The 22,391-nt window shown below is 33.7% G+C and overlaps 1 protein-coding gene across 1 annotated transcript; it reads right to left on the reverse strand.

Annotated features, from left to right (window-relative positions):
* Window positions 1–206: 206 nt before the first annotated feature.
* Window positions 207–22,000, reverse strand: LOC120133804 (CLP protease regulatory subunit CLPX1, mitochondrial-like). The gene is made up of 16 exons (XM_039150321.1): window positions 21,980–22,000; window positions 5,969–6,764; window positions 5,827–5,888; window positions 5,604–5,698; window positions 5,430–5,509; window positions 4,962–5,012; window positions 4,267–4,341; window positions 4,057–4,134; window positions 3,009–3,065; window positions 2,685–2,755; window positions 2,488–2,587; window positions 2,260–2,364; window positions 1,436–1,498; window positions 1,137–1,259; window positions 694–855; window positions 207–523 (listed from the first exon to the last, which is right to left on the reverse strand). The coding sequence occupies exons 2-16, from the start codon at window positions 6,743–6,745 to the stop codon at window positions 395–397; spliced, it is 2,028 nt and encodes a 675-aa protein (XP_039006252.1). The 5' UTR covers window positions 6,746–6,764; window positions 21,980–22,000; the 3' UTR covers window positions 207–394.
* Between the last annotated feature and the right edge of the window lie 391 nt (window positions 22,001–22,391).

Raw genomic sequence — 22,391 nt, forward strand, 5'->3', positions numbered from 1 at the left:
CTCATCCTATGAATGCTATTGCTCAACCCAAAATCTCTAGAGAAAATAATATTCACTTTAATTATTGAGGTCCCTTTAACGCTCCCTTTGACTCAAAATTAAATAAGTTTAATTCAAATTTTCAAATAACTTTATATGCTAAAATGTTATGATGTGTTATTTTCTTTAAATAAACGTGATAAATAAATAAAAGCTTATTGTCCTTTAATGAAAATGTTACAATAAATTACAATGTATGTATTGAACAAAAATTTTACATCAGATGCCGTTGCTTCTTCTTTAAGATGCTACATTGTTATTTTCCTTTTCCTTTTCTTGTATCTCTCTATTCAACTATGGCACCAAAATTTATGCTGTTATACAAGATAAATGGACCTATGAATGAATGATACTTTTACAAATAAAAATTATTTTTACCACTGTACAGCAACAGCTTTCCTGGGAAAATTGCTACAAGCTCATGGCTCTCGATGAAACCTCCGATTCTCCTTCCGCCTGCTGCTGTCCTGGAAGGTTTTCCTGAAAACAAGTACACGCAACAATCATGGTCATCAAATAATGTTGTGATTATGTAAAACTGATTTACCACTCAACCAGCAAGTGCCAATGAAGTCAAATATACCATATAAATGAATAGCACACAGCACACTGATATATGATCAAAAGAGGTAGATGCTATTACAGGCTAAAACTTACAATAGAATCCTTCAACTTGGCTTTGACAAAGTAATGCTCCAATGCGCCGTCCCCACGAAGAACCTTCCCTCCACATCCAGGGATATCTGTTGAACCCACTGATTCCTCGTCAACCACAACAGCATCTACTTTATTGTGTCCAATTTTTACATCTGGAATCTGAAACATACATGCATCAAATGCTTCACAACATGAAACTTTTAATTTCATAAGGATATATCTATGCCCCATGTTGCTTGGACTCTATTTTTTTCAAAGTATATGTGTCCGATATGTGGATATGAGACATGACTTCCAAGGATTCTCCAAATACATGGAAAAACTTACAAAAGTCCAACCATACCCATATCCGACATCCGTGCAAGAGTCCAAGAAACATAATCTATACTAAACTCATATGCTTGTTTGAAATTCATTCAAAACTTAGGGGCCTCAAATACCTCATACATCGCTTCAGTGAGAATGCTTTCCAGTATAGCTCTTAAACCCCTGGCACCTGTATTCTTAGCCATTGCCTTCTTAGCAATTAATCTCAATGCTTTTGGTGTAAAATTTAGCTTCACCTGAAATTAGATAATGATTAAAGAGTTAACTTATACTTGGAGGTTATATCCCCATATCCATGTTTTAGAAACGAGTGTCAGACACGGTTACTTTAAGAAAAAAGAAGAATCCAAGCAACATAGTCAAATAAAAAGGATAAGAGCAGAAGGAATTACAACAGGCATAGATAACTTACATTGTTCATGCTAAATAACTTCTTGTACTGCTTTCCAAGAGCATTTTTTGGTTCTGTAAGCACCTGCATCAAATTTTTTCTCAACAATTAGTAATATAAAAAGAGTACCTTGTTAAGGAGTAGCCAAATAAAGACCCATTGAATTTGATCATTCTTACTTGAGGAAAATAAAGGCTACTTAACGAATTCAATCGTTCCCATTTAAGGAACTTTTTGTCATTTAGTTGCATTAACTTTTTCTTCTAAAAATTTATTTTCCCTTTTCCTAATATATTAATGTAAAATACTTACTAAAAGAATCAAGAAAACATCTATTCCATATTTAGTATTTAGTAGAATACCAAACAATTTTTTCAGTAACAATAATACTTAATTTTTTCAGACAAAAACTCAGTGTTTAGTTCCCCCCCCCCCTATTATTATTATTATTTTTTGATTCGAAGTGGTTATCCCTTGATAAAGAGAAGGAATACAATCCCTATGCAACATTTACAAGTATACAAGCATATTTGGGCCAGTAACTGTCAACAAAAAATAAAATTGCAAGCCTGGAAATTCGCCCATAATTTAGTCCATAAATATATATATTTATTAGAAGATAATTGATTTAATGAATTTATCTTTTATAAATAAAACAAAACTCAATTTACTAATATGTGGGTAAGAACTGCTTGTTCCAGCTAAAATTCAAGAACAACTTTATCACAACCAAAATCATAGTGTTACATCTATCACCTATAATGTACTTCCCATAGGTATCAAGTGGTGCCAATTTCACTTTGTACACTCGCACGCCAATTTAAGGAAGTGCTATGAAATGTTACCTGCACAAGTTGCTCCTCAGTTAAAGCTGACAAAGTAACTAGGATTGGAAAGCGTCCTATAAACTCTGGTATGAGGCCATATGCAATAAGATCGAAACTCTCAACCTGAAATGCAAATGTGACTTAAAGATCTAAGTGAAACTTTACGTAATTGATGTTCTTTGATATAAACGTTATTTGTGTTGTCTTATCATTAGAAAGAAAGTAGGAAACAATTTTTATTCTCACTGATTCAAGCAAAGACGATGTCACTGCAGCATTGGTTACCCACGAGGTCCTCATATTAGCACGAACAGGTGCTCCAAAACCAATTGAAGAATCTTGCTGTCTGGTTTACACCAACAAATAATTAAACGCCTTAAAATATAGAATGCAAGACATTTGGAAGAGAATTTCTTTTTAGTACATTATTAGTAAGAGTTTACCTCTCGGAAATTGTTTTGTCAAGATCAACAAATGCTCCACTACAAATGAAAAGGATGTCTTTTGTGTCTATCTGCATATGATTTACATCCCATTTAAGGGTAGTTGCAAAAGTTCTCTCTATTAAATAATGGAGCTAAGGAACCATCCTAAATTCATAAATAAAACCGTAAAAGAAATTTCATGCCATTAAAATTTGAAACAGTCTGTCCCATATAGCAGAGAAAAATATGATAATAGTTGCTGAACTGAAAAAGCATACAGTAGGTTGTAGATGCACAAGATAACATGCTCATCATGAGTGACATGATAAATCAAAAGAATACCAGTATACTGCCAGTCCGAGGATGCTTCCTTGCTCCCTTCTCTGGAACATTTACAATCTGCCCAAAGTAATATTTATCAACTGCGAGGCAGCTAGAAAGGATGCTGCTTAAAACCTCAAAGTAGGTCTCATACAAAATCAAGTTTGGAAAAGACTAAAGAGAGACAAAACAAAAAATATTGGAAATTTATGTAGATTATATCATGTTGCATATCCTGATTGCGACTTCCAAATATAAATATTTCATTCATTAAATCTTCCACAGACTAAGAAGTTGATGCATTACAGGTTCTTAAGTTAAACTGAATTTCTATATAAAATTAGCACATATATGTTACATTAATTGGCTCTCAACCAAAGAGCTAGACAGCTAAACGAAATGAACAGAAAAAAAAAACAAATAAAAAATGATATTTTATGTTATTTTCCCATTTCCTTTCAATGATAGGGGAAAAAGTACAATACCATTACAGAAAATATTACTAGTTAATACTGTCAAACTTAAGAGTTCAACACGAATATAGCCTATAGGTTTTCTAGAATCTATAAGATTTAGTCTACTACATTTTTAAAACAATAGTTACTAATTTGGGCTTCATCTTAAATCTCTTCTCCAGATTAAACCTTTTCCAAACATTTACTTTCATAATTAATCATGCCCCCGTTCCAAGAAAGCAAACAATTATTCTTCAGCTGATAGTCTTGTTCAAATTATCGTTTTTCTGTTAGGAAATAACTAATTATCTCTCTACATATTGCTCAGAAATTATAACCAGTATCCCAGTTGTTCACTCAAACACCCAGATAATTATTAGACAAGCTACCAATGAACAAGGTGGAGAAGCTTAGAAACAGGGCAACCACTTAAGTGCTTTCACTGGAAAGCAATTTTGCAGGAAGTTAACAGGGCAACCAACATAAATATTCTCATATTAGATATAAGAAACGTGATGGTAGTCACATCTCATTGCATATATAAACTAATAAAAACACTATACCAATCTACAACCAAAGAACTTATTTTCTAAAGAACAACGACAATAACTCACAGTTCCCTCTAACATTTTCAGCAACGCTTGCTGAACACCCTCCCCAGAAACATCTCTGCTAATGTTTAAGCGCTCAGCCTGCAAAAGTAATTCAACATTTGAGAAAATTTTAGGTCTAAAAGATATCCTGGATTAAAACGTAAAACCAAAAATTTGAGTTGATTTAAAAAAAAAACGAAAGGGTAGATTAGAGCTGAAAAATTGCAGAACCTTCTTAGTTATCTTGTCAATTTCATCAATGTAAACTATTCCTTGTTGAGCTGCTTCTACATTGAACTCTGCAGCCTAGACGTACATAAAAAAGCAAATATATATTAGTGCTGATATGTGAATACATGACCTAGCCTGCACTCTTTCTCTTTTAGTGATTGTGCATGGATTTATACACACACACATATATACATAAATGTATAAAACTACTCATAAGGATAACTTGGAAAATAACTATCCCTCTTATAATATACTCTGTCTTAATTGTACCATCTTTCCTCTACATATATAGCTTCTAACATGGCTGGATTTTTGGTACAAATTTCTTTGCTTAATATTCTCTCTCCAAACATTCTTCTTATACAATTTTGAAGGAATGCCATCAATAGTTTTGGTTCACATTCATAACTCTTTAGTTCCAGCATGTTTGACTTTACACAAAGGCATTGAACAATTAGAAGAGTTGTGATACATAACAACTAGGGGTAAGAGATAGAAGGGAAGAAAATTCAATGTGTTTTAGTGAGAAATGGAGGTACCGATGTCTCATTGGTTGAAGCATATGCCTGGAAGGAGAAACTTGTCTTCCCCACTCCCTCATCATACTACTTACTAAAGATATTCTGAGTTCCACTAATGATATGATAATGAAAATCTGCCTATAAGTCCTATGATGCAAAGAATAAAGTTAATACCGTGAGTAGTTTGTACAATATTGATTCAACATCTTCACCAACATAACCAGCCTGCAAAAAGGAAGAATTTACCTCATTAAATAGAGCAGCCAAAGTTAAAAAGAATGTTTGCCTAACAAAAGTGGGACCTATTGTAAGAATAACTTCTAGGACCTCAGAGGTGTTCAGCAAAAGGCAGCAATTATTTCCCATGGTAAGATTTTGTTATGGCTAGGATGATACCTAACAGCTCATGTCATCAGATAAAATACTTCAACAAACTCAAGCTTGATTGTTGAAAGTTGCAACCATGATAATCCTATACATGATAATTAAGGAATATATTCGAGTCTTGGGGAGAATAGAGTGGTGAATAAGGGATCAGAGAGTGCCAGCTTCCCTTACTTAGCTCAGGGCCAATGTGTTTCAAATGTTCCAGAATATGTATTTTACACGATCTTCAAAGATTAAAGTGGATGATGGACTTGCCTGTGTCAAAGTTGTTGCATCGGCAATGACAAAAGGGACATTGACGAATCGAGCCAGAGTTTTTGCCAATAAAGTCTTTCCTGTCGTAGGATATGCACATGTATAAGTAAGGTAATCCAGTAAAGGAATTTCATGCATCCAACTAGGAACCTAGGAATAATGGAGAGTGTTTACCGGAGCCTGTTGGTCCGACCAGGAGCACATTGCTTTTCTCTAACTCCACATTTTCATTGTCCTCAAGTGCTTCGAAACTTGCTTCTACTCTTGACCTAGCATTCAAATTCGTGACCCAAGTTATCTAAAGACTGTGTTGTATATCAGTTTACCCTATGGAATACAATTAAGCTAAGATAATAAACACCAGTTTCAAAATTTCATAACAAGCATGGAAACTAACCCTTTCTCCAAGGAGGCGTGGTATATTCTTTTATAATGGTTATAAACGGCAACTGACAACACCTGTAATAATGGATTTACTGCAATATATGAGTATTTGGATTTCATTTATTTAGTTAGTCATAAATCTAAAAATTACGCACCTTCTTTGCCTTGTGCTGGCCAATAACGAACTTGTCAAGGCCTTTGCAAATCTCTTTCGGCGTAGGCAAATCCTTCCCCAACTTGGCCCCTCCCAACCATGTGCCATTGCCACTAGTGTTGCCTTCCTTGAGCCCATCATCTCTTAGGAAATTCACTCCGGGAGGAAAGGGTGGCCCAGGCGGAATTTGCACAGTGAGGCCATTCCCAGGAGGTGGTGGCGGCGTTGGCGGAGAATGCTCGGATCTAATATTGTCCCAAAACGATGTCCTAACGTTGTTGCGAGGAGTAGTAGGAGTAGGAGAAGCGGTTTTGGAATTGGATTTAATCTCCAAGAAAGTGCCCTGGAGAGGGTATACACGGTGGGGTCGAGAGTGGTAGGCGGTTCTACAAGTGGGGCAAAAATTAACGGTGGATTTACCGTTGCTGGAATTAGTGTCAGACGAATCTAAGGAAGTATGGGGGAGACCGAAATTGAAGTAATTGTGATTGGAGCAGCGCGGACAATTTATCTCGGCTTTGATCCTACGAGTAAGAGCAGAAGTGGCAGTGCTTTTGGTTTTGGATTTGCATTTGCTTCTATTCCTGTTAGTAGTAGCATCGTTTTTGGCATTGCCATCGTAATTGTCGCCGCCTCCGCCGTCTCCACCGCCGGTAGAAGAGAAACGATGTTGAATTCCACCTCCTAAACCAAAGGTCATCCTCCTCCAATGGGCCAAACAATTCAAATGCTCCATCACCACCAGCTTCCTCCATCTTTTCCACACTCCTCCAGACATATTTCTTTCCTTTTCGTTTCTTAGATTTGGGTAATAATATACAATGGATCTTTGTTTTCTTATTTATTATGATTAATAATAAAAAGAGGCAGTGAGAGGAAAGAGTTGCGCAATGATCGGGGATGAGTGTTCGGCTTGACGGTTGTTAGCTCTTTTCCATGTCGTCCTATGTTTCGCCCATTTTATCCTCTCTTTTTTTTTTTAATCTTTGACCCTTTCAACCAACCAATATTCAAAATGGTAAATAACTTACTCTCTGTGACTTAAATTATTAAATTTAAGTCATTATAACTTTAATTTATATTAAGTTTCGAAATAAAAAAATATAACAAATTAGACAAATTATTTCATCTACTAAAATATTACTATTTATACATATACATATATATATATATATATATATATATATATATATATATATCACTCCCTCATAACTTTCAAGAGACTTCTTAATATTTTTGGATTTTCTCCTTGCAAACCCATTGAGCTTGGAACCAAGCCCTCAAGACTTAGGATGCGGAATCTTTTACACCAACGTGGCTACTCCAAGTCACCAAGGGCATGGCTACTCCTAGCCACCAACAGAGACAACACAAAAAGATTTAAAAATATATCACACAAGAGACAGAGTATATATATCTATAAGTACTACATTCTCCTAAAATAACTTGAACCTTTTGGTTCACTAAGATTATCTGTATACATATTTTATTAAATTATCTGTGATATAGATTTTTTTAGCAAGTTAAACTTTAATATCAAACTATCAATATTTGAATGAAAGTTCATAAAAATATTTTAATTATTACACTATTTTAAGGAAAAAAAATACATTTAACATATAATTAATATGATAACTATATCAAACTTATATTTTTAAGTATTCTTCATAAGTATCATATTTATTTATATATAATATAATATAAAAAGTAATGTTATGATCTCGAGTGGATAAATATATTTTTTCATTATATAAGATTATACATTATTTAAAAAAATACATTTTCTACAATAATACCATTTTTCACTTCATAAAATTATAAATTGATTAATTTATTAAATACTTCATCCGTCTCATAATTTTGTGTCTTATATTGACTATGCACGTAGTTTAGAAGATAAATTTGACCAAGGGAAATGACAACATTATTTGTAACATCCTCAATACCGGGTTAGTGACTAAATTGTAAAGTCTCATAATTTGGTGGTTAAAATAAAATGAATGAATAGTATAAAGATTTACATGTAAATTATTGTGTAGGATGGAATTGAAAGGAATAAGGAATGGAATGACAATAAGTATGTATATACAAGGATACATGTGGGTGGAAGGGGAGAAAACACCCAAGACTTCCAGAGTTCTCTTCTTCTTCTTTCTTCCATGTGCGTGTGAACCAAAGCAAAGGTAAGATTTCTGATTATTGAGTTTCTTGTTAAATTTAATATTGGGTTTTGATTATTAGATGATAACTAATCTTAAGGAAAGCTTAAGTTATCTTAACATCAAAAGATGATGGAGTTAGGAGAGATTTAAGATTTGAAGTTCTTAAATGAAATCTTGGAATAGAGTTCATAACTAGAATTGAAAGTTAAATTTGACTTGTCATCAATCTAGTTAATATATACGAAGTGTTAGAAGTGGAATTCAAACATGTTGATTTATTGATGTAATTCTTAAATTACATATGAAGGATAGAATTTGGAGGTTTAAGATGAAATAAATGAGTATAAATTGGTTTAAGGATGTGTACTATAGTTAAGAATGAAAAGAGAATTAAACATGAAGGATTTAATCCAAAATGAATGAATTTTCGGGTTCAAAAAGAGGATTCTGGGCAGAGTGCATCGATGCATCAAGGTTAAAACCCAGAAAGTGTTTGAAGGTGTATCTATGCACAGGTAGTGCATCGATGCACTCTTTTAAAATAAAAAGATCGAATGCAATTAGTGCATCGATGCATAAGGCATGCATCGATGCATCCCATTAATAATAAAACATCGAATGCATTTTATGCACCGATGCACAAGTAGTGCATCGATGCATACCTCCATTAAAAGAGGAAATTGACATTTATCTTAATCTAAAGAGTGAACCATTAGAGTATATTAGCTATAATACTGATATAGATCCATGTGTGATTATGTATAATTCCTACATTGATTTTCATAGTACAATAGTTGTGAACATGCATATATGATAATTATTGTAATACATGCATAAGGCATATATATGTTCATGTAATTGGATAAATGATGTATATATATGAATAGATTCAAATACACATGTGATATGATATGTGATATGAGAACATGACATGAGCTACATGATCACAAGAGAAATGACATGAGCTACATGATCACAAGAGAAATGACATGAACTACATGATCACAAGAGAAATGACATGAGTACATGAACATATAAAATATAAGAATAATGCCCATAGTATATGATATGAGAGCTATAGGTGTAATTGGCATGCCAAGAGTCGAGGGTATAATAGTCATTCAGGACGTAGTCCTTCGGGATGTAGTGGTCCTACGGGACATATATGACAGTCCTTCGGGACGAATACTGAACTAAGGTTCGGTGCCCCATGAGGGAATTGATACGAGCTGTGGTGACAGTATTAGTGCACAACCTCAATGCACTCACATACCTCTATTCTCAATAATATACATGGGCAATTGAAATACAAAGTAAAGTGAAAGTGGTACAAAAAGGTAAGTTTTGTACATGCATGATATGATTATATATGTTATTGTGTAATAGATACATGCATATTGGAATGTCATGAAGGAAATGGTAAGAATACATATTCATGAAGATATTGTTGCATATTTATTTATTGCCTCACTAAGTCTATGACTTAGCGTGTAAGTGGTTTACACGTAGGTACCAAGAAATAAGAAGATTCAGAATAGAAGTGGCACGGACAACAACATTACTAAGAAATCAGATTAGAAGTAATTGACAAAGTAGGTATTTTGTTGTGTATAAAGTGTTGGTATGTAATAATTGGTTAATTACGAATGCTCTGATCGATTTTGTATTAAGTGGTCTCTTTTATGTAAATTAAAGTATTTTGTTTTAATGAAAGTTTTAAATTCCTGGGATTTTTCTTTAAGAAATAAAGTTTGAAAAGTCAATGTGATATCTTGGACTTGTATTGGGGTCGAATATGAGTTAGGGGTGTTACATTTAATGGTATAAGAGCTACAGTTTAGTCGATTCTCGGCATAAACCGGAGTCTAGAGTGTCTGATAATGTATACATACCAACAAAATAGTGGAAACTTCTGATCTGATGGGATAGTAAGTATGATGTTTTGCTAATAGAACTATATGGTTGTATTTTTATAGATGTCCGGACGAGGTAGTTCTAGGAATGAATTGGGAGATGATAGACCCGCTGAAAGTAGTAATTCACCTGCCCTGGCCAGGCAGAGTGAAGAACAGACATCCTCTGGAATGCCTGTAAATGATCAAGATATATTCTTTAGAACGTTAGACGCGGTATTGACGCGTTTCCAACCTTCTGTTACTTCAACTCCAAAAATGAATATTGCGAAAGAATTGAAGGGATTAGGAGCTCCAAAGTTTATAGGGGAAGCCAATAAAGGTCCTGTTACTGCGGACCTTTGGCTTAATGATGTGAAGGTCATGCTTACGGGACTTCATTGTTCCGATGCTGAGAAACTGGATGGAGTAATTTCCTTGTTGAGAGGACAAGAAAGGATCTGGTGGACCAATGTTACTTTGAGGATGTCTAACGCCCAAATAACTTGGTAATTATTTTTAGAAGAATTCAAGCATAAGTACATCGGAGATCAATTTGTTCATCAAATGAAGCAAGAGTTCATGAATTTGAAGCAATGAAATCACACTGTATATGAGTACGAGTGTGAATTCAATAAGTTGATTCGCTTTGCTGTCGGACTAGTTCCTACGGAGAATGATACTTGTGAGTGGTTTGTAGAGGGGTTACGTCCTCAGTTGAAGAAAATGTTAATTATCTTGAATTTATCCTCGTTTCAAGAGGTAGTAAACCATACCAAGGCTTTGGAAAGAGCTCAGAATGAGAGGTTTGAAATTCGAGAGCTCATACAGTCAAAAGAACGGGTGCTTCATCGAGTTTCGCACCATCAAAAAGGGGCAGAGATGTTAGTTTTCGACCCCAAGTTAGATCAGAGTCAGTGGCATCCTCCACTAGAGGATCAAATCAGATGAGAGGTAGACAAACTCAGTCAGTGGGATCTTGAGCTGGGAGATCTAATCAGAGTCAAGCCAGACAATACTCACATTGTGGAAAGAATCATTCAGGGATATGTCGGATGATTTCTGGAGTTTGCTTTAGATGTGGGGACACTGGGCATTTTGTTCGGGATTGGCCAATGTTAACAGTGAATCTACACAGCCAGAGAGATCTATTTTTGCAGGCCAAAGAGTAAGAGGTAGAGGCAGAGGAAGAATCCAATCGGAATCCTCTGCTCAATAGGAGATACACTCAATTGCTCGAGTGTACAACCTCAAGACCAATGAGGATTGTGATGACCCATATATTATAACAGGTAACTTTCTATTGTTTGACAAAGGTGTAATTGTATTGATTGATACGGGGTCTATATATTCATACATTACTAGTAAGTTAGTGAAAGAATTGAACATTCCGTTAGAAACTACTAGCAATGAGGTGATAATGACGAACCCATTAGGGCACAGTGCCCGAATAAATTTGGTGAGCCGATGGTGTCCCATACAAATTCATGGAATTGAATTTCCTGCTAATTTGATGAAATTACCTTTCGACGAATTTAAAATGATACTGGGAATAGATTGGTTATATCGTTATTACGCTAATGTCGATTGTAGATTGAAAAGAGTAACGCTGAGAAGTCCAAAAGGGGTAGATGTGGTGGTATTTAGTGAAGAATGGAATCCATTGGCAAATGTAATTTCAGTAATGTCGGCGAAGAAGTTATTGCTACAAGGATGTCAAGGGTTCATTGCTAATGTGCTAGATGTTAGAACCAAGGAGAAAGGGATTGAAGGAATTTCTATAGTCAGAGAATTTCCCGATGTATTTCCTGCAGAGTTGCCAGGTTTACCTCCGGACAAAGAGGTAGAATTCCAGATTGAGATAATACCGGGAACAGCGCCCATTGCAATGGCACTATACAGGATGGCTCTAAAAGAGTTGCAAGAATTAAAGATTTAATTACAGGAGTTACTAGACAAAGGGTTTATTAGACCAAGTGTATCACCTTGGGGAGCTCCTATTCTATTTGTTAAAAAGAAAGATGGATCAATGCGTCTTTGTATCGATTACAGACAGCTCAATAAAGTGACCATCAAGAACAAGTATTCACTTCCCCGAATTGACAATTTATTTGATCAATTAAATGAAGCTTCAATGTTCTCAAAAGTTGATCTACGTTCGGGTTATCATCAATTAAAGATTCAAGAGAAAGACATTTCAAAAACGGCGTTTAGAACAAGATATGGTCACTATGAGTTTATCGTGATACTGTTTGGAGTTACGAATGCACCAGCTGCTTTTATGGATCTAATGAAAAGGATATTCCAACCTTATTTGGATCAGTTTGATGTGGTGTTTATTGATGATATTTTAATATATTCAAAGTCAGAAGAAGAGCATAGTTCACATTTACAGATTGTTTTACAGATTTTACGAGACAAGAAGCTTTATGCTAAATTTTCTAAATGTGAATTTTGGTTGAATGAAGTGACATTCCTTGGACATGTAAATTCTGCAGAAGGAGTTCGAGTGGATCCCCAAAAGATTAAAGCTATTCTAGAGAGGGAAGTTCCAAAGAATGTATCAGAAGTTAGAAGTTTTCTGGGGTTAGCTGGTTATTATCGAAGATCGTTAAAAAAATTTCGATCATAGCATTACCCTAACTAAATTGTTGAAAAAGAAAGTAAAATTTGTTTGGACTTAAGAATGTCAAAAGAGTTTTGAAAAGTTAAAGAAGATTCTTACAGAAGCTCCAGTGTTAGTTCAACCTGAGTCTGGCAAGAACTTTATAGTGTATAGTGATGAGTCTCATAGTGGTTTGGGATGCGTATTAATGCAAGAAGGCAAGGTGGTGGCCTATGCTTCGAGACAATTAAAACCATACAAGAAGAATTATCCAATACACAACCTAGAGATGGCGGCAGTAGTGTTTGCTTTAAAGATCTGGCGTCACTACTTGTATGGTGAAAAGTGCTACTTGTATACGGATCACAAGAGCTTAAAATACTTGATGACTCAGAAAGAGTTAAATTTAAGACAAAGAAGATGGGTGGAATTTCTCAAGGTTTATGATGTTTTGATTGATTTCCATCCCGGAAAGGCAAATGTGGTAGCCGATGCCATGAGTAGAAAGACGTTTGCAGCTTTGCGAACTCTTGATGCTAGATTATCGTTAAGAGAAGATGGTGCAATTTGTGCAGAATTTACTGTCAAGCCAGAATGGCTAGATCGAATTAAAGAATTGCAAGCTAAAGATGGAAAGTGTTTAAAGAAGATACAACAGATAAGAAATGGAGAGGGTATGGATTATGAGATTAAGTCTGATGAGAATTAGTATTATCGAGAAAGATTGGTAATTCCGGATGATGATGAATTAAAGAATGATTTGTTAACAGAAGCTCATTGTAGTCCATTGACAATGCATCCGGGAGGGAATAAAGTGTATATGGATCTCAAGAGTCGATATTGGTGGCCGGGAATGAAGAAATACATTACGAAATTTGTATCAAAGTGTTTGACTTGTCAACAAGTCAAAGCTGAGCATCAGGTTCAGTCAGGATTGTTACAACCAATTTTAATTCCTCAATGGAAATAGGAAAACATAAGGATGGATTTTTTGACGAGGTTGCCTTTAAATCCGAACAAAAATGATTCAATCTGGGTGATCGTAGATAGATTGACTAAGTCAGCCCATTTTATTTCGGTACGACCTGATTTCTCCATGGATAAGTATGTGGAACTGTATATTAGAGAGATTATACGTTTGCATGGTGTACCTATTTCCATAGTTTCTGATCGAGATCCTAGATTCACATCACGGTTTTGGAAGTCATTACATGGAGCACTAGGAACTCGGTTGAACTTCAGTACAGCGTTTCATCCTCAAACCGATGGTCAATCCGAGCGAACTATTCAAATTCTGGAGGATATGCTAAGAGCTTGTGTCATTGAATTCAAAGGATCGTGGGAAATATATTTACCACTTGTTGAATTTGCGTACAATAATAGTTATCAGTCAAGCATCAAAATGGCTCCCTATGAAGCTCTATAAGGAAGAAGATGTCGTACGCCCTTGAACTGGTATGAACTTAAGGATCGAGAAGTTATTGGTCCTGAGTTGATTCAGAATACGAAAGAAAAAGTTCAAGTAATTCATAATAATCTGAAAGCTGCAGCTGATAGACAGAAATCGTATGCTGATTTAAAAAGGAAAGAGATTGAATTTCAAGTCGGAGATAAAGTGTTCTTGAAAGTGTCTCCGTGGAAGAAAGTATTGAGGTTTGGACGGAAAGGATAGTTGAGTCCTCGATTAATTAGACCTTACGAGATTACTAAGAGAGTAGGACCAGTAGCATATCAGCTAATTTTGCCACCTGAAATGGAAAAGATACACAATGTCTTTTATGTCTCAATGCTAAGGAAATATCGATCTGATCCATCCCACATTGTGACTACTGAAGAAATTGAAGTTCGACCAGATTTAACTTATGAGGAATAACCTATTCAAATATTAGCTCACGAAGTCAAGCAACTAAGGAACAAGACTATTCCATTGGTTAAAGTCTTGTGGAGGAATCACAAAGTAGAGGATGCAACATGGGAACATGAAGAGGACATGAGGATTAAGTACCCCTACTTCTTTGCATAATGAAAATTCGAGGACGAATTTTCTTAAGGGGGTGTAACACCCCCAACCCGGATACGAGTCCGAGGTGTCACATTGACTTTTCAAACTTTGACTCTTGACAAAATTCAAAGAAAATTTAAACTTTAATTAAAGTAAAAGCAACTTATTTACATAACTTGACCACAATAACTAAAATTAATCAGAGCATATTAATTCAATCCTTTAGTATATGCCAATTATATTCAAAATAACCAAAATCATGTAAATCATCTACTTTCTGATCTAAAATTTGTAAGGGAGATATTGACCTGTCTTGCTCTCTTAGCTTTTCTTCTAGCTTTCCGGAACCTACGTGTGAAACACTCACACGCTAAGTCGATGACTTAGTGAGGCAAAATAAAACTTATAATGCACTTAATAACATTTAACAATGCATGCATGTTTCATTCTATCATGTTATACTAAATCACCTTATTTCATCATAACATACAAAATCATATCAGATTACTTAACAAAATATAACTACATACACATAAAGCATCATCAACAATTTATTTTTTAATCACATACTTTTATACTTAAAACCCTTAATCAAACAATATACACACACACAACATCATATCATTTCTATAACATTTATCATATCACAAACATATATTTGTTATTATCTCCTGATTAGCTCATGGACATATGTGAGAACTATAGGTATGTGAGTCTATAGAGGTTGTGCACTAATGCTGTCACCACAGCTCGTATAATTGCACCGAAGTGCCGCATAGAATTTGCACCGTAGTGCCATATAATATTGTCCATAAGGACCACATATAAATTCCTTAAGAACCATATACATATACCAAGGATCAAGTAAGTGTCTCAAAAGACCTCATACATGCTCCAAATAATACATATACGTCCCGAAGGACCACGTAGAAAAATTCCTTAAGAATCATATACATATGCTAAGGACCAAATACGTGTCGCAAAGGACCTCATAGATGTTCCATAGGATACCTATATGTCCCGAAGGACCGCGTAGACCTTCGACTCTTGGCATGCCAACTATACCCCAAAGCTCTCAAGACACATAACATGGGCACTATCTTTTATATCCTTGTGCATATTCATGTAAACATATCACATATTCATATAAGCTCGTAGCTTCATTCACGCATACATGTAATCACATAGTTCATGTCAATTCTCATATGATTTCATATTCATATAATCACGTAATTCACTTACACATAGCACATTTTCATGTACTTCACAGATATCCCTTACCTTATATGTCTTGATCATTTAATCATAACTTCTTCTCACATATCTCATAGTCATGTTTTCATATATTCATTTCATCACACATGCTCATAGTTTCTGGTCATATTATTCACATTCTCTGACTTATCTCTTATGATCTGGTAATCACTACACTTATTTCATATAACTTATTACCGAATAATTCACATATAAACACCTAGATCACTTTCACATAGCTTATATAAGTTTCCTAAATCCTTTCATATTACATGCTAACATATATCATATAGGTATATAATAACTTATCTCATTTCATCTACTTTACGCTTTATTTCTTTGTATTCCCTTAGATTATATAACTTATGTCGTATTTCTAACATATATATTACACTTAATCGTATTTTATTTATATACTACTTTAATCCATTTAATTAATTCAATTTCATATATTCCTTATAACCTTTTCATATAACTCCATAGATCTTTAGCATATAATTTATCTTATATATATACATATCATCGCTTTATATTCAAGTTCCCTAATTGATATATTATTCCCATTCCATTCTATAATTCAATCTTATTTAATTTCCTCAATTCTCATTAAATCAAATAACTCTATTTTACTAATTCTCATAACCATGTATTCACATAGTCTTATATTTCATTATCTTATTACTTATATTTATTCTCCTATGATTCTTCATAAACCTTTATTTCCATTTCCCTACATCTTTTGACTTATCTTCTATATTCATATAATTTCATAACTTATTTGATATTCTCTCATTAACACTTAATAGTGTGTGTACATAAACCACATAGCACATACAAAACATATCAATTCATATAATCAAGCATACATACACTCATATTCAACTCATGCCTTTAATCATGAATTCATATGTAACTTTTCAGGAAATAGACTCATCGCAAGTCTTCTTCCCATTACCCATCATATACTATTGAATATGCACTCACATGGCCTCACTAGTCAATCTAATCTCTTATCTTTCCCTTTGATCGATCTTACTTGACAATGATTTCGGAACTCGTTCAGGCTCTGAATCTACATAATTATACATTTTCAAGACAATTATTAGATACCTACATCTTGTAATTCAATACTAACAACTTAAACGAACTTAATAAACTAATATTCATTTCTTTCTTTAGGGGGAATCGGTTCCCCCCCATGACATTCTGTAAATTCTGGTTCGTTTGAGGGGGTATCGGTTCCCCTTGAATGGGTATCGATTCCCCTAGCCAGAAATTATATTTTGAGCTCGAAAATCATTTCATTTTTAGTTCCACACTTCCTATTTCACTTCATTTAATATTCTTAACTCAAATATACATACTTAAACTAATAAATTTTCATTCAATATCTCTTTAACTTAAAAATCCACTCCTCCACATAGCATTCAAAAATTATACCAATTTTTCCATGTTACCCAAACTTAATTCTAACACTTCTAACTTCTTATTCTCATAGATGACAAGTCAAATTCAACTTCCAATTTGAGTAATGAACTCTATTCCAAAATTTCATTCAAAAACTCTTAATCTTTAATATCTCCTAATTCCACCATCCTTTGTTTTTAAGATGATTTAAGCTTTCCTTAAGCTTAATTATCATCCAATGATCATAACCAAATCCTAAATTCAGCTAAATATCAACTAACAAGAGATCTTACCTTTTTTTTATGTCTTAACGGTGGAAAAGAAGAGAATGAAGAAGAGAAGTCTGGAACTCTCTCATATTTCCCACGTTTTATAATACTAAAAAAGGGAAGATAAAAATCTTTCCCATGAAAAGACTATTTTCCCATTTAGTTCATCCATCTTTGCTATTTAATCCAATATTAAAATTCTTTACTTAAATCCCGAGACTTTTAATTATTTCTAAATTGAGCACAAAACTTTCAAAATTTACAATTTAGTCATTGACCCTGATTTGGGATGTTACAAATCTCCCTTATTTTAAAGAAAATTCGTCCTCGAATTTTCACTGCATGCCTTTATAATATTATGTCTTCTAATATTTTCATGTTGCTTCCCTTAATATTTCCTGCTACCGCTAGCAACTTACCATTTTCTCATACTCAATTCTTCATATACGTCCACATCTTTATAAGTCCATATATTATTATTCATTATATAGACAACACCCCAAATCCTTAATCCTCACTATTATGGATCAATTGATCTTTTTCATCATTCTCTATATGCTTTGCACATAAATCAAGCTTTTGCTCATTTCTTAATCCTTGTATGTATTACTATACACACAATCTTTTCATATAACCCTTATGTATTTGTTCAAAGAATAATCACCCATTCTCGTTCTTCTAATAATTGTAAATTGTATTATTTCAATATCAAACTTATAACTTATATCTCAATATACCTCTTGTCATACTTGATCATTTAACCTCCATCTTTGTCTTTTCCTATCCCTTTATTCTTTCATTCCTTCCAAAACAAAATCTCCTTATAACATAGATCACATCTTTTCTTCAGGCTCTCATACTCTTTTCATATCGTTTATACTTATCCCTAATTACTGATCTTCATCGCATCTTCATAACTTTGATAATCCACTTTACTTATACAGAACCTCATTCTTTACCATATCTTGTACTTGTATTTTCTTCCTCAAAGCTCCTTTTTAAACATACAAATACTTATTTACTTGCCTACCTCATATCTATATTATCAAAACCATATCCAAATCCACATCATACTTGATTAACTTAACTTTATCTTTTCTTCAAATCTTATAACTTTATTATCCATACTATTACAATTAATCAGTCATAACTTTTCCAATTTAGGGCATAAGCCCTAATCAGACTAATCATATTCATCTTCTCAGTTGAAATCCAATCAGTGCAATTTACTCACTTATCCAACCCACACTCTTATTCGTATATAGTATTATTCTCTTGTTTCTTCTATTACCTTACATTTTCGTGATCAAAATACATAATCGTGTCTCAATTTACACCATACTTAGTTAATTTACCCTGACATCATCTTCTAATCTTTTAACTTTGATACACTTACCATCACATAATTCTGTTAGTCACCACCAATTATTCCAATCTAAAGTATAAACCTTCATCGAACCTGTAACACCCCCAACCCGTATCCGATCCGGATACGAGTCTGAAGTGTCACATTGACTTTTCAAACATTTATTCGTATAAAATAGTGAGTAATTTAAAAACTTTGATAACATTTAACTTATTCAAAATGTTTACAAAATATATATCAGAGTTCATACAATTTATGTCTTTAGACTACATGCCAACTACACTCTATATACAGTACCTATATTTTTCTGATCTGACATTTGGTAAGGAAAACTGACCTGTCTTGCTCCGCATTACTCTTTACTCTTCTCGACACCTACGTGTGAAATAATCACACGCTAAGTCGAAGACTTAGTGGGGCATAAAAACTTATAATGCACTTTATAACATATATCAATATATGCATGTTCTGTTTTATCATGCTATACCAAATTACATGACTTCCTCATATCATGTAAAATTATATCAGATTAATTAACAATAAATACATACATACACATAAATCATCATTAGCAGTTTATCATGTAATCACATACTTTTATACTTAACCTTTTCAATCAAACATTATACACACACAACATCATATCATTTGTAATACGTTTATCATATCACTAACATATATTTGTTTATATCTCTTGATTAGCCCATGTACACCTGTGAGAACTGTAGATATGTGAGTCTATTGAGGTTGTGCACCACTATGCTAACATCACAGCTCATATAAATGTCCCGAAGGACCAGTCCATAGATTCCGAAGAACCTAGGTAATCAGTCCATACGTCCCGAAGAACATAGGTAAACAGTCCATATGTCCCGAAGAACATAGGTAAACCCTCGACCCTTGGCATGCCAACTATACCCCTAGCTCTCATATCACATAACATGGGCATTATCATTTATAACGGTTCACATTACTTATTCATATTCTTTTTCTTATAAACACATATCTTTTCTTTTCAGTCACGTATCACATGTACGTGTAATCATGGATCTCATAATCACATGTTCCTTCTCTTCTATCACATACCACATGTATGTGTAAACATATATCTAATATCATATGTTGCATTTTTCACGTAAGCATGTAAATCATGTAACATATAAACCTACATCCATTTCTATGTACTAATGCACACGTAGTAATCACATAACATTATATAAGTTACTTCTTACCATAGTAACTCTATCATTGACTCATCGCAAGCCAATGTTTGATCAATCACATAAGTACAATTTAAATTGCACTCACCTTATCCTCACTAGTCAATTCCAATCTTCTATCTTTCCCTTGATCGATCTTACTTGTCAATGATTCCGGAACTCGTTTAAGCCTTGAATCTACATAATTATACATTTTGAGGCAATCATTAGATACCTACACCTTGTAATTGGATACTAGCAACTTAAACGAACTTATTAAACCAATATTCCCATTTTTCCTTTAGGGGGAATCGGTTCCCTACTAAGGGGGTATCGATTTCCTCATGACATTCTGGAAATTTTGTTCGTTTGAAGGGGTATCGGTTCCCCTTGAATGGGTACCGATTCCCCTTGCCCAGAAATCATATTTTCAACCCGAAAATTACTTCATTGCCTCTCAAACACTTCATATATTATCCCCTTTTCATTCTTAACTCTAGTACACATACTTAAACCAATCTATATTCATTTATTTCATCTTAAACCTCAAAATCCTATCTTCCATATGGGATTCAAAAATCATACCAAATTTTCAATGTGTTCTAATTCCAATTCTAACACTTCATACTTCTTAATTAGATTGATGACAAGTCAAATTCATCCATAAAACTTCAACAACCATACCATATCAAAATTTCATCTTAAAACTCATATTGCAAATTCCTTCATAATTCCTTTATCTTATTGTTTAAATAACATATAAGCTTTCCTTAAGCTTATTTAATACCCAAAGAATCAAAACCAAACTTAAAACTCAAGAATTAACCAACTGAAATTAACTTACCTTTTGTAGCTAGCCCCACGTGAAGAAGAGAAAGCAAGAAGAAGAAAGCTTCCAGATAGCTCTCTTCCCACGTTTTTCACTCTTATAAAAGGGGAAAGAATATCTTTTAAAGGAAAAGACCATAATACCCTTAATTTCCTTTAATAATTACTAAATAACCTTCAATATATATTCAAATAATCATTGAATTATTTTATTCTTATACTTTAGTCACCAAATTCTGAAACTTTACAATTTGGTCACTAACCCGGTATTGCGGATGATACAAATCTCCCCTCCTTATAAGAAAATTCGTCCTCGAATTTTCACTGCACATCTTAATAAGAACATATCTTCTAATGTTCTTATGTTGCTTCCCTGACTTATTCTTTCTTGTCATCATCAGAAACTTACTTTTCAATCCTTTAGTTTTCCAACTATCTTTTTCGTTTATACATTCATCTCTATATCATAAATCCATCTATTTCTTTATAACTCTCTAATTACCTTATAACCATACCAAACTTGTATTTCGTCATCATTTGACCAAAACACAACTTTAAATCTTCTTCAATGTGATTAAACATATACTTTAAGGAGTCAAACAATATTTTCACATCACCTTGCACACTTGTCTTATTTCTATATCAAAATTGTCCTCTATACTTCCATATTTATCATATCTGATCCTTTAAATCAATCCTTTTCATTTCTTTATTCCTTATACATAAATCATATATTTCCTTTCATGTTCACATGCTCTTGTCTTATTACTTATACTCATATTTATGTACCAATCTTCATTGCATCCTCATTACTCTGATAACCCATTTCTTATACATAACTTCATTCTTTATCATTTCTTATACTTGTATTTTCCTTTCTGAAGGTTCCATGCGAATACTTATCTCAGTGTCTACATCATAGCTATCTGCTCAGAACATACAACTATATTCAAATTCACATCATAATCAATTAACTCCACTTTATCTTTCCTCCAATCTTATAACTCTAGCACCTTTACTCTGACATCTAGATAATAACTTTTGTTCAATCTAGGGCACAAGCCCTATTATACCAATCATATACATCCTTTCCAATCTAAATTATCTCAACATTCGCTTACTTAACTTATCAATTTCAACTCTATTCGCATACATCCTGAAATTTCTTTTGCTCAAACTCAACATTCTGACTTCCTGTGTCCTATAATCTGATCATCGATATACATATTCTCAAACTCTTCTTATCAATCCTCAGCTTTACTTGAATATACAAATTCTTACTTCATTTTCCTTTACTATACCACATTACTATGATCCAAATATGCAACTATATCCAGATCCATTGCAGATCTGGTTATCATATCCTGACAATATTTTATAATCTTATAATTCCAGTACATTTTTATCACATACTCTAGTTAGCCAATGCTAACTCTTTCC

This window comes from Hibiscus syriacus, unplaced genomic scaffold (genome assembly GCF_006381635.1).
Source record: "Hibiscus syriacus cultivar Baekdansim isolate YM2019G1 unplaced genomic scaffold, ASM638163v2 tig00110596_pilon, whole genome shotgun sequence".
In the NCBI taxonomy this organism is placed as follows: Eukaryota; Viridiplantae; Streptophyta; class Magnoliopsida; order Malvales; family Malvaceae; genus Hibiscus; species Hibiscus syriacus.

Bases quoted from the DNA above. Each gene is read 5' to 3' on its own strand.
- LOC120133804 (XM_039150321.1), bottom strand. From the start codon at position 6,745: ATGTCTGGAGGAGTGTGGAAAAGATGGAGGAAGCTGGTGGTGATGGAG. The intron at 5,699-5,826 runs GTTAGTTTCCAT...TTTGAATGCTAG, and splicing joins CACGCCTCCTTGGAGAAAGG to GTCAAGAGTAGAAGCAAGTT. The intron at 1,260-1,435 runs GTAAGTTATCTA...ATCTAATTTCAG, and splicing joins AGTTATTTAGCATGAACAAT to GTGAAGCTAAATTTTACACC.